Source organism: Podarcis bocagei (assembly GCF_964188305.1).
Source record: "Podarcis bocagei genome assembly, chromosome: 4".
In the NCBI taxonomy this organism is placed as follows: Eukaryota; Metazoa; Chordata; class Lepidosauria; order Squamata; family Lacertidae; genus Podarcis; species Podarcis bocagei.
Window position 1 is genome coordinate 100,934,715 of NC_138128.1, and position 13,597 is coordinate 100,948,311.

General features: G+C 49.8%; 1 protein-coding gene across 4 annotated transcripts in view; it reads right to left on the minus strand.

Annotated features, from left to right (window-relative positions):
* The window catches only part of WNT7B (Wnt family member 7B), a 131,682-nt gene that overhangs the window by 108,936 nt on the left and 9,149 nt on the right, over positions 1–13,597 (minus strand). For 2 of the 4 annotated variants that reach the window (XM_081191064.1, XM_081191063.1), the window contains exon 1: positions 7,836–8,367. The exons of 1 other annotated variant lie outside the window; for it this stretch is intronic. In XM_081191064.1, coding sequence (XP_081047190.1) covers positions 7,836–7,918 — 83 coding nt within the window. In that variant the 5' untranslated portion in view covers positions 7,919–8,367. Of the gene's footprint in view, positions 1–7,835; positions 8,368–13,597 lie in introns of those variants that run through there. One more of the 4 variants, XM_081191061.1, reaches the window with a different exon arrangement.

Genomic DNA, 13,597 nt, shown 5'->3' on the forward strand with positions numbered 1-13,597 from the left:
CTTTCCAGAATGTATTATATATTATATTTATAATATAATATATTTATAATAAGCTGCAACAGCAATTTATTGAAGCCATTTTACATAGCAAGCACTGCACAAAATGTTGCAGTATGGAGAGTTCAGCATCCCAGCTGCCATTCCCTGCTATCCCATGTTCTCTTTTCCCCTTCAACAGTGTCAGCCTTTCCCACCCCACAAAACAGCTCAGTCCTCATTGGCTGTTTGGTGCCCTTCCATCTCCACTGATGTCTATGGGCAATGGAAGCTTGTGTGGAGGCAGACCTTTTGGGGCACCATGGCACTGAAACATGGATCCAAGTCACAGGTCTACATGGTTTTTAGAAAGCATGCCCCACCCAAGGCACCACCAAACTGAAGTTGCCAACAGTTTCTGTGGATTGCACTGCAAAAATGATCTACCCAGTATTTGTCAGAGCCTCTGTGGCATTAAAAAACACAGATCCTCATGAATCCACATGGTTTTTACATAGAATTCCTAGAAAATCACAATCAGACAGGTGTACCCCAAAATACCCACAAGCATCCATGCCTCAGTTCCATGTCCATGTGCTAAGGTGGTTCTAGTAAGCACCAGTCTGTGATTTTTACAATCCAGTCCATAGGCATCAAGTGCTGGACTGATGGTTAAGAACATAAGAAGAGTCTCCTGGATCAGGCCAGTGGCCCATCTAGTCCAGCATCCTGTTTCCACAGTGGCCAGCCAGATGCCCACGGGAAGCCAAGAAGCAGCCCTCTCCCCTCTTGTGGTTTCCAGCAACTGGTATTCAGAAGCACACTCTCTCTGATTCTGGAGGTAGAACATATCTGCCAGGCAATGGGGCCACTGATAGAGTTCTACTCCATGAACTTGTCTGATTCCCTTTTTGAGATGTCCGTGTTGGTGACCTCACTGCCTCCTCTGGGAGTTCCATAATTTAACTGCCTGCTGTGTGAAGAACTTCTTTCTTTTATCTATCCTGAATCTTCCAACATTCAGCTTCAAGAGATGTCCATGAGTTTTTGTATTATGAGTGAAACTTTTATCTAGCCACTTTCTCCATGCCATGCATAATTTTATAAACTTCTGTTATGTCACTTCTTACTTGCCTTTCCCCTAAACTAAAAAGCCCCAACCTTTCCTCATAGCAGAGTTGCCCTATCCCCTGAATCATTTTGGGTTGCTCTTTTCTGAATCTTTTCCAATTCTGAAATATCCTTTTGAGGTGAGGCTACCAGAACTGTACAGAACACTCCAAATGTGGTCATATCACAGATTTGTATAACAGCATTATGATACCGGCCATTTTATTTTTAATCTTTTCCAAATGATCCTTTAGCATGGAATCTGCCTATTTCACAGTTGCCACATTTTCTACAGGTCAATCCATGGGGACAGAGTGACCTGTGGTTTTGTGGTGGCTTAGAGAAAATCCCATATAAAATAATGTAAATATAAGAGGGCCCATTAAAAAAAACTTTTGCTACCCCCTCCCCCACCACGCATGCTCTACAGCACACATTTTCTGACCAGACACCCACAACAGTCTCAGAATTTTACATGTGTTCACAGCCCCCCAAAAGTTGAGGCCCCACCAGCTCAAGATCTTGCCCCCACCATTTTCTTTAGCATCTGGTTAAAACTGCTAGGAGAGGTTGTCCAGAGTTTGGAGGTTCAGTTCCAGCATTATATTGACGACACTCAATCCTATTTCTCCTTCCTTCTAAGTCCCAGGAAGCTGTTCAAGTTCTGAAATCAGTGTCTGGATGAGGATGAACAAACTGAAACTTAATCCAAAAAATACCATGATACTCGTGGCCAGTAGAAAAGCAAACCTGGGTGAAGGGATTCAACATGTCTTGGATGGGATTGAACTCCTCTGGAAGAATGAGGTTTCCATCTGGGATGTCTTCTTGAATTCAGCGGTGAACCTGGATGTCCAGGTGTGGTGGTGGCCAGGACTCAGAGCACTTTTGCATAGCTAAGATCAGTATGTCAACTTTGCTCCTTCTTGGAAATGGTGTGGCATTGGTGACACTATGACTTAGTTACATTTCATTTGAACCATTGTAACAGCCTCTGGGCTGGGCTGCACTTTCACTGTTGCAGAATGCCATTCAGCAGGGTTGATTACAGGGAGCACGTCACTCCCATGTTAGAAGAGCTTAATTGGCTACTGGTCTGTTTCTGGGCATAAGTCAAAGTTCTGGTGCCATTAATATACATTTTGGTAAGTGGTTTGTTCCTTTGTCTGTCTGTCTGTTTTCTATAGCAATGTTTCCCAACCGTGACCCCCTTCTGACCACGTTTCCTTCCTGTGCCCCACATGGGCATAGCCAAGGAGAGCAGGGGGTCAGAGGCCTCCCAGTAAGTAAAAATCAATACAAGTCAATACAAATCTGAGGTTCTGACCCCCCCCCCCCAACAAAAGCCTGACCCCCCTAACAAAAATCCTGACTATGCCCATGCTCCCTCCCATCCTACAGGTGGAAAGGTAGCTATTTAAATGTTTTGTTTGTAAATAGAACATCTTTTATATATAATTTTCATAATTTTTACAAAATACAATTATATAAAATGATAGGAACATAATGAAATATTGTTGAAGCAGAAAAACATAGAATCATCATTCTAGTGCAACCCCCTGCAATGCAGGAAACTCAGCTAAAGCATCCCTGACAGACGACCATCCAGCCTCTGCTTAGAAACCTCCAAGGAAGGAGAGTCCAGAACCTCCCGAGGGAGATCCATCTTCCATGTATTATAAAAAGTAAACAACATTTATTTGACCCCAGTTATCTGACACAGAGGGAGAAACCTACAGATTCCATCCAAAAGGTGCACAGGGAGTTCTGTATATAAGGGAGAATTTTTAAAAGCAAGTGATCCTCACTGACCTGGTGCAAAAAGATCTCGCCATCTGGAGGAGCCCTGGCTGCCTAGATAAAACACTCTAGCTCCACACTCACTTACCTGGGAGCAAGGTCCCCTGGACTCAGTCCAGCTTTCTTCTGAGTAGACACTTTGTTATTTACTAGATGCAAGTCAGCAGCACCAGACAACCCCACTCAGCTAGGCTTTGAAGTGGATTTCACCCCACGGCTTGCAGAGCCAGGCCTACGCTGCCTATGGGCCCTGCACCCCTTGGCAACATCCAAAGGCCCTGATCCACTAGGCACTGAGGTGGATTGCTACCCACACCTTGCAGAGTCAGACCCACGCTGCCACTGGACCATGCATTGGCGGCAGCAACAAGCAGCTCCAGCTCGCCCAGTCCTACCCATTCAGGGACGCGGACTTAGAAAAAATATTGGGGGGGGCCCGGGAAAGCTCATGAATAATAAATAAGCTCATGAATATGCAAATAAAGTGGCTCCGGCCCTAAATAGGGCAAGCCACGCCCCCCCAGCCAGCCGATTGGCTGGCTGGGAGGTGTGGCCAGTCGGGATTCCCCTGTTCTCGCGGGATTTCCGGCAGTGCCTCCGATTAGGGCGCGCGGCTGGCTGGCTGGCGAAGGAGCAGGTGAGGAGGAGGCGGCGGGGGACGGCGGCGGCGCTCTGCTGGAAGGGCGCCCGCCCGAGATTATTGGGGGGGCTGAGCCCCCCCCAAAATTTTTTTGAGGGGGCTCGAGCCCCCTCAAGCCCCATGGAGTCGGCGCCTATGTACCCATTGCCACCCCACCACTGCACTTACCTGACCTGGGGGTTCTGGGTCGCAGGCCCTACTGGTCAACATGGGAGGCCCAGCAATCGCCCTCTCCCTCCAGAAACAAACCAGGACTGCTCCAAGACAACACAAGTGACAAAAAGGAGCATTAGGCTCTGTGGGTCACCCCCTTACCCACTTTTGATTGGCCAAGTGGATAGCCAGTCAATCGGGATTAAAAATAAATCCCCCCCTCACTTCTCACTTCCCTCTGTGTTGTGGCCCCCCATTTATGTGATTTTCACCTGGGGGCCCCCAGGGGGCCTTATGGCCCCCCGTTTGGGAAATGCTGCTCTATAGTTTCTGCTTCCTCTCAAGATATCATCACCAGACTTGGCACAGGGGTTCCCAAGGTGGGGGCAGCAGTAATCATAAATGCTTGGGTGCTGGGCACCATTTTGAATTAAGATTGTGGACCAAAATGTTATCTTGCCCCTCCCCCCCTTTTTTGCATAGGTTCAGTCGCCTATTGAGATATTGTTGTCAAACTCAGTACAAGGGCTCCTGAGGGGCAGGCAGCAGTTTTCATCAGGCTTGGATGTGACTTCTGCCCGAATTTGATTGTGCCAGGTACAAATACACAAACAACACTATCCGTTTTTTAAAAATCACAATATTTTGGGTTTGTGTCCTGGGCAGCACAGGCACTCACTGTAGTAACATATAAAACCCTACATGACTTGACACCAAGTTACCTGAAAGACCATCGTCTCCCATACAATCCTGCCGGGATATTTATGATATTTGGCAGAGCCCCTTCTTTCCACTCCACCAACAACTGAGGTGCATCTGGTGTGAACGCTCAGACAGCTTTCTTGGTTGTTGCCTCTAGGCTTTGCCTCAAGCAACTTTAGAGACATCGCCATTGTTTCACTGTTGTGGTGATGGCCACTACCTCAGATGGATTTTGGACTAACCTTACTTCTGTGCTTGTAACTCCTTTTAAATTCTGTGTTCTAAAATCTTGTACCCTGCCCTGAGACCTTAGGGTGAAGGGTGGTAATAAACAACAACAATAATTTAAAAACCCAATGAACACCACCATTAGACAACTTCATGGAAGACAGACCCATCGACAGCCTATAGTCCTGGAATCTAAGTGGAACTCTTGATGCAGACTATCTCTGAATAAGCCATAAGGAAATGCCATCATATTGGGAGAGAGCGATGGACCAGGTGGTCATCTGGTCGAATCCAAGTTCTTCGTTCAAATTCAACTCTTGTCCCTTTCTGCCCTGCTTGATTCCAATAAGGGGCCAAGGCTAAGCTGGATCCCTCAACTTCCCCAGCCCATTTTGGGCGGGGAGGACTAATGATGAGTTGGGGAAATGCGGGGCGGGAAGCATCTGGGCCGCGCTGGGCTGAAGGGAGACGGGGGAGGGGATCCGGATTAATTTCCCCACCACAAATTCTCACTGCCCCAGAAATCTGCGCTCTGCATGCAGCCAGTCTCCGCGAAGCGAGCTCTAAATAAAGGCTGCGCTTGTGTTTCCCCCATCAGCAGAGCGGCCTTCGTATTATTATTATACATCCATAGCTTTTGCCTTCGGACCTTATAATTATGTCACACTGCAAGGGAAACCACCAGCATCTGGTGTGTGGTTGAGAAAACTTTTGTTTCAAGACTCGGAACTATTTATAGAAAGAAAAACTTGGTGGGGATAGTCATTTCCTAAAGTTTTTCAAGAAAATACGGCTAGGTTTCTATTAAAGAGGGTTCTTCTCCTACACACACATGCCTACATATAGATATAGATATAAAATAAAAGCTCCCTTTTAGAAAAGAGGGAAGCGGGAAGCAGCTGGCTCCGGCTCTTTCGCTGCGCCCCGCGTCGCGCAGAGTCGGCAGCCGGAGCGATTCCATTTAATCCCCGCGAACAGCAATGCAAACGCAACGCGGTTCCATAAATCAGACTTCTCTGAAAATAGGTGGCCAAGGCATATGTATTTCATTAAGAATTAAGAAGGAAGGAATGGACGCGTTTCTTTTCTGCCTTTCCTCTTTCCTTGTTTTTTAAAGGGTAGATTTCTAACTTGCGTGGGGATCGAGGGCGCGTTTCCCACAGCTGAAGTAGAAAGCTGCAGACCCACTGAAGCAGCCAGGGGTGGGGTGGGGAGGTGAATAATAGGCCCCTGGTCGCACGCACACCGGAGAGAGAAAAGCAAGACGAGGCCACCAGCTCCCAGAAGTTCAGCACTATAGAGGTCGAGTCTATGCGTGTTTACACAGAAGTAGAGTCAACGGGACTTACTCCCAGGTAAGGATGCATAGGATTTTGCGACCAGAAAGTCCCCATTGGTTTCGATGGCAGTGACTGAGGAGAAAGAGCCCCAGTTCTCCAGTTGAAATGAGCAGGTTTGGACGTGCTGAGCTTCTTGACACATTGCGCTCCAGTGGGGTGGGGTGCAAGTTAAGCAAATGCTTAATCCATAAATACGTTTCATGTGGCGAATGCAGCAGTGGGGAGTCCCCGGTTCAAATCCCACCTCAGCTAAGAGCTTCTGTACACTGCAACCCTCCGCGTGATCCTCAGCCGCCAATCCCCCCGGGGTCCAACAGGGGAGCCGGAAACTGCGCCCCTTTATTCAGCAATGAGCCCGTTGTATCTCTGCCCAAGCGAGACTTATTCTTTCACCGTCGTCCCCTCCCCTAATAAAAGCAGCCTACCTGACACGGCCGTTGGCAGCATGGCTGGCATATTATGGGCGCGGGAGCACTTCGCATAGGGAAGCTGGAAGCTGGCCAAGCCTTCTCTAGCGGACAGCCTGAACCATCCTCATCGCCCTTGAACGCCGCACTGCACTGATGGAGCCCAATGCGAGATCCAGTTGCTGGGCCTGAATCCGAGCTTCCTGCCTCAAATCAGCCTCGCTTCGCTCATTTTGAATAAATTAGTCCTCACTCCTCCAGGAAGCCTGACTTCGGAGTCGATCTCCAGCATCAAAATTAAGGGGCTTGCTTGGAGGTGGGGGTCCGTCCCTCTGCCCCTCGGCTTCCCTAACCTCCATCCCTTCCTGCACCCGGATCCTCATTTCCCAGATAAAATTGTTTGGTAACCCTCGCGATCCGGGTGGTGCGGGAATGGCCTGCGCGACTTGGCCTGAATGGAGAGGAGACGGAGCGAACCGGGCAGCCCTAGCGCGGGGGGAAAGCGAACGAGGGCGAGCCTCTCCAGTTAAGAGTGAGGGGCAGAAAGCATACATTTGAGTTCAGAGTTCAAATTTAAGTGCCATCGCTGTCAAGGAGAGCGAGGAGAGTGAGAAGGGTCTTGTCTTCTCGCTGAAACCAATGGGACTCTAACAAGTTTCTCTGCGGCCGGATCATGTCATAGATACAATACAACTGTTGTTTTTAGGGGGATATGCCTGTAATTTAGGAGTACAGTATTACACTACCAGTTCCTCATCGCCAAGACTTCTGATAAGTACCTGGACATCAATACTTATCTTACTTTGGGGGGAGGTGGTACAATCTTATTTTGATTCAAACACAAACCCCTTGACGTCTAAAATCAAACTTCCTTTTGTTTAATAGAGTGGAATTGCAGCCACGCATCCCGAGTCACGCTTGTTCCGAAGTTAGCCCCACCACAATCCCATGGGACTTATTCCCCAGTCACTGCGCCTAGCGGAGCAACCCACTTAGCTCGGAAATGCCTTTGGGCCCTTCTCCTGTTATCAGTCTTTCTTCAGGACAAGGAGCCCCAAGTCCCCGGCATCATTACCCGAAAGGAAGCCCCCCCCCCCGGTTCTCAGCAGTGCTTCTGCCCCCGCTGGCTCCGCCACCCGATCCCTCCTTACGGAGCACCTGTTCGCAGCAGCAGCATCTCTCGCCGGAGCACCTCAGCCACAAGCTTCCCCCAAAGCCTCTGATTCCTCCGGGGGCGCCTCTGAACTCCAGAGAGCCAAACCTGCCGCAGGCAACTTGTTTTCGGAAGAAACTTTCTCTCTCACATGCCCACCCCACTCCCGACAGCCCCCATATCTGCCACCCCCCACCCTGCCTTGCAACCATCTTTGGGGCGCGCGTCTCTTTCCCCCACTTTCCCAGCTCCTAGAAGGCGCCCTTTAGGAAACCAGCAAACATCTAAGTAAGGGGGTTAAAAGAAAAGAAGTCTTGATCACTTACAAGTAACTTCCACTGGTAAGGATGAGGAAAATCTGAGGGTAATAGACTGAGAGTAAAACGCTGCGCGGTGAGAAAAGGATCATGGTCGTTATCCAGCTCTGAGCAATCTCGAAAGGTCTGTTCCTTGGCTTAGGATGGATGTCTTCCTTGGGGGACCACAAAGGGTTAACTGCTCCCTCCCCCGGTTGGTGTCCCCCCCTTCACTTTGGGTGGGAGGGTGGCTGGGGGGAGAGGCTCAGATGGGGAACTTGAGTTTGGATCCGGATTGGGCTGGGGGGAAGGAGCAAGAGAGGGGCTTGTTGGCTCAGTTTTGCTGTGTCTGATTAATTTCCTGGGTGGTGGTGGTGGTGCTGTCTGTCTGTCTGTCTGCCTGTCTGTCTCTCTACAGAGCGATGGTCGCTGCTCCTCCAGCTCCTGCTGCTGCTGCTGCTGCTGCTGCTGCTGCCTCTGGCTCAGCTCCCCTGCCAGTCATCTCGCAGTGGTTGGAAGCTTGTTAGAGAGTGGCTTCTCTCGGCGGAATGATGATGCTCCCAGGGATTTGGAGGGCAGACTGCGCCTCTCTCCCTCTCTCCTCGCCAACTCTCCAGAGACTGCAAGCTGCCATTGGGCGAGCGGTGCCGGCAAACCGCCTCCTCTCTCTCTCTCTCTCTCTCTCTCTCTCTCTCTCTCTCTCTCTCTCTCTCTCTCTCTCTCTCTCTCTCTCTCTGTGTGTGTGTGTGTTGGTGGCGGCGGTGTTGTAACGATGACAATGGCATGACACTGATCCGGCAAGCTGAAGAGCTCCCTTTCGGTGGCGGAGCAGCGCTTTCCAAGTTGGCTGGCTTGAAAAACGAGCGCCCAAGCGCCGGGATGGGACGCCCTGGCTTCCCTTTTGCTCTTTGCTCTTCGCCGTTTATCATTAAGGCAGCTCTTCAGCATCAGCCATGAGCATGGCACTTGGCAGAGGTTCAGGAGCGGAAGGGAACGAAATCTCTGCCCCACAGAGCTTACAATTCCTCAGCAATGAAAGCAATTCCACTGACCCTTTTATTTCCCTTCCCTCCTTCTTTTGAATATTTAAATATCCCGTGGAAGTTTAAATTAGAGACACCTCGGGGAAGGAATCTGCCATCAGAAGCACTATATAAATAAATTTATAAAAGTATTGTTGTCGTCGTCAGTACTGCCAGATGTGACTGGCTTAGAAAGGATAGCTCCTGGCTTCATAACACCGCCAGAAACATTAAATGAAACCTTCCTGAGACAGACAGGGAGGTTCCCGAGCCACAAGGTGTTGTGCGTAGCGAGACATCCGAGCTGCGCCATGGCACAATGCGGGAGCCCGGTTCAAATCTCGCTAACCACGCATTCTTGGTCCTCCGCCTGCCCTCGGGCGGGGGGTGACAGTGGCATCGCTGCGAGGGTGGCTTCAAATCGCGTGAGAAGCGCCCAGGACAAAGTGCTTCGTTATCTTTGGCCTCCCCTAAAATCGAGGCATGTCAGATTACCATTTCCATGCACTGTAACTGGTTGGGGGTCCTTCAGCCAAAACTGGCTGCCAAAGCGGCTCACAGCAGTGAAAATCTGCAACAGGAAAGGAGGGATTCCTCGGTACTTGTAAATGTGGCTGCCTCTTTCGGCCCCTGGGAGCTGGTAGTCCACCACCAGGCCTGCTCTTCCATTACTCTGCAGACTTTAGAACAGGGGTGGGAAAGCCCTGGATGAACTCTCAACTCCCATCATTAATTGTTTTTTTAATTATTGCACTTTGTCTATGTTTTTAGCGGGTTCTATTTTAGCTATTTAGGGGGAAAGGAGGTACACGAATAAATATAATCATCATCATTCCTGGCCCTTGGGCATACTGGCTGGGACTCATGGGATATATAAAGGGGCGTGGCCAAGGGGAGGGGCAGCTGCCCCCATCAAGTAAATAAATAAATAAATACTGAACTAAAAATAGAAATTGGAGAAAGATTTTGACATTTTTCTGAGCACCTGGGGTCAAAAGAAAGTAATTTAAAACAACTGTTGCTGTGACATTTCATTCCGAATCTGCTAGATGGAGCCAGGTAGAGGTTGATGTTAGGTGGGTGTCCTGCCCTTGCGAACATAAATCTTGGCTACGCCCATGGATTTATATACTAACGACACCCGCAAGGTCCGCAAGTCCCCATCCCCGCTCCAGAACAGGGGTAGGCAACTTAAGGCCCGAGGCGGATGAGGCCCAATCGCCTTCTCAATCTGGCCCGTGGACGGTCCGGGAATCAGCGTGTTTTTACATGAGTAGAATGTGTGCTTTTATTTGAAATGCATCTCTGGGTTATTTGTGGGGCACAGGAATTCGTTCATGTTTTTTTTCCAAAATATAGTCCCCCCCCCCCATGGTCTGAGGGACGGTGGACCGGCCCCTGGCTGGAAAAGGTTGCTTTTTCTAGAAGAAAGCAGAGCCACAGCCCTGCTCCGAAAGAGAGGGAGCTGCGTTTGAGTACCTTCGGTCTCTGCAATCCCAGGCTCGGGAAGATCCCTGCTCTCTCGGTGGTTTCACGAGGTGCGTCCGCTATAACATTGAAATGAAATTTGTCGAGGATCCCCCTGTAATTCCCCCCCCCCGAAAAAAAAACCGTCTGAAGCTCTTTCCTCTTTATACATGGCACTATATAAAGAGGTGCGTGAACTGCCCTTCAAGCAGAAAGATTAGATTAAAGCAGAATTTTGGGGAACAGGACAGCTGCGGAGATCGACTCCCTCCGTAGTAAAGCGCGGGGGTCTTGCCTATCGTGTCTCTCTATAATGGTCCATGTTCAGAGAGCTTCGTTGACATTCCCCTGTTATAAGCCTTACAACAAACCTGCGAGGTAGCAGGTCTCTCCGAATTCCCTCCTTCTGAGCTGCAGCGGAGAGGTTGTGGCACCAGGCTCGTGGCGCTGGGGGAAATCCCCCTTCCAGGGACTCCTGATTCGCAGCTCACAGGGCGAGCCTATCCGTTCCTCAGGCACTTCCACGGGGCTTTCTCCTAGGGGAGTGCGGTGGAGTCGTGAGTGTTGGACGAGGACCGAGTGAATGAAGGACCAAGTGGACTAGAATCAGTCATGAAACGTGGGCCTCGAAGCCACCACCGTGAGGCTCCTGCTCTAGCTGCCGAGCTCTGCCTCAGTCACAGCAGCCTCTCAGCCTCAGCTGCCTCACAGGGTTATTGTAAGGGTATAACAGAGAGGAGGAGACCCAGCCCCGACACCTTGCAGGAAAGGGGGGATATAAGTGGAATGGATGCGGGAGTATTTGGACTGCAGCCAGCCTTCCTCTCTTGGACAAAACCTGCCTCTCTCCCTATGCAGCCGGAGGAAAGCTCATTCCCAGAACTGCCTTTCCTCCATTTCTGAACTCCCCATTTTGATCCCTGGGCAGGGGGCGGCGATGCACCACCAGCACAAATGGAGCGAGTGACATATCCCCGTGGACAACGGCTTCTGGCGACCCTCACCCCGTGCGACCCTCCCGGAGGGTTTTTAGCTGGTCGTGTGAATCCGGGACTCGGTCAGGACACCTGGCCGCCGTCAAAGCGGGCGTAAAACCTTCACACCCTTTAATTCTAACCTCTCCCGACATAAGTGAATCTCCCAGGCGGCGAAATGTTAATTATTATTCTCTCTCCAAGCAGAAAGATTAAATTTCGTCTCGTCCGTCAGTGATTCCCCTCATCACCCAGAAACGGGATAAGGGTGTGTGTGCATATCTGCAAATATCGAGAAAGGTGGAAGGGGTATCAGCCGTCGCTTCCCAACCGGCAGGGAAGGCAGTTTGGTACCCGAAGAGGGGGCTCCGCCCAAGGAGTGACTTGCCCCTTCTAAATCCCATGGAGACTATTTTTATTAGTTGCAAGGCACTTTGAATGAACTCAGATCCATCCTAAATGACCCTTGCACCATCAAGGTGACTGTCCTGTGCACGGAGCGGGAACGGGACTGACTTCCCATTGTTGGCATAGGATCGGACCACGAAGCTGTAATTCTAAACATGCTTATTAAGAAACGTCGCACTGGCCTCGGCCAAACTGGCTGCAGAGCAAACGCGTCAGAGCTCCAGCTGAACAAGGAATTCACACGATCCTTACCGTCCTCCCTTCCTCCAGGGATCGCGGGCCAATCTGCAGGCGTCCGCCCTCCACAAAAGACAATTGTGGCACAATTTTAGAAATTTCAGTAAAAAAAATCAGTTAAAAATACCAGTAACTTTTGATGAGTGGTGGGGACTGGCTTAAGGTAAGTAAGCTTTATGGTAGGGGAGCTAGAATTAGAGACCTCTCCCCCCACGCCAAGTGACGCGCAACCCGATCCTATGGAACTTTGGCTTGGAAGAGGACTCCATGCCAAATCAGCAGGAGCAGGCTTACTCGAAGGTAAATTCCACTGACTTTAATGGGACTTTCAATTGAATAAGAATTTAGGAAGAGGAACAGACTCTCCTCCTCCCGCACGCGCACACAATTAGACCAGATCACACCAAATCACTGGTCTGTTGCTTTCTTTAAAGAGAAAAACAAATGTCGGGAACACTTCGATTTTATGACGGCAGACATGCGGTAAATTGAAGTGTCCTGTTTTAGCGGCAGAATTCTCTTCAAAGACTTGACAATGAGAGAGACCGATTTCGTGGCAGTCCTTTATTATTAGAAAGCGAAAGTCTCGTTTCCACAGAAATGACAGTGGCAGAGGGAGCGTGTATCTGACATGCTGGTGCGATGAGCTGATACCGTTTACACGAGAGAACAGATTTGTACATATGGGATCCTAACGAGATCTGGAGCTGCGCTCCCAGGCGAAGCCGGCTGGAAGTTTTGTCCTGTTTGATGGACAAGGGTATCCGGAGACCGAGCCTCGGCCCTCAACAGATTCCCAGAGCAATGTGCAAAAATATGTTCTTGCGTCACCTTCCGAAAGCAAGCTTACATTCTGCGTTTTGTTACTATTTTGGCATAGCCCAGAATGTGTGCAAGGGAACGCAACGAAATCCATTTTAGAAAGAAAACCTCAGGTGGCTCCTGTGGGGGGGGAGTGTGTAAGTCTTTTTAAAATAATAATAATAATAATCTGCATTGGTCTGCCTAGTAATATTTATAATCGTGAGGCTGTCATTCTAGACTAACTTGCCTGGGAGAAATCCCCATTAACTCCTGAGTAGGGACTATACTCCTGTATAGGCAGTGAAGTGCCGCTTGAGATCTGTTGAGTGCTGCGATGGAAAAGAAGAGATACAGTTGCGTTGGTGGGTCGTAAGGCGTTGCTCCCTTTAAATGATGCACCTTGTGACTGACGCCCATTCCCAAGGCGGGCCAGGCGTGGAGCAGGTGGGCGAAAGAATAATAAAAAGTGGCGCCTCCCCCTCCCCCCAGCCCTGTTCATTTGGTTTATCCTGTCTCTTAAAATACTGCAGTATTTTAACCTGTGTAAATTATTCCCAGGGCAGAAGGACGCGCGTCTATTGTATCTGGAGTCAGTCGGTCTGGAGTAAAGAGCTGCCCCGGGCCCCGCGTCCTTCGTCCCTCGTTCCAAAGTCTACTTCGCCATCGCTCCCTTCCCATTCAGAACCGAATAGTGACGTGTTTCACTCCGGATTGTTGTTCACAGTGCTATTCAGGGATTCCGGAAAGGAGCGCCCTGGGGATGCAGCAGCCAATGGGAAATCAGAGTTTTTACACTCTCTCTCTCTCTCTCTCTCTCTCTCTCTCTCTCTCTCTCTCTCTCTCTCTCTCTCACACACACACACACACACACACACACACA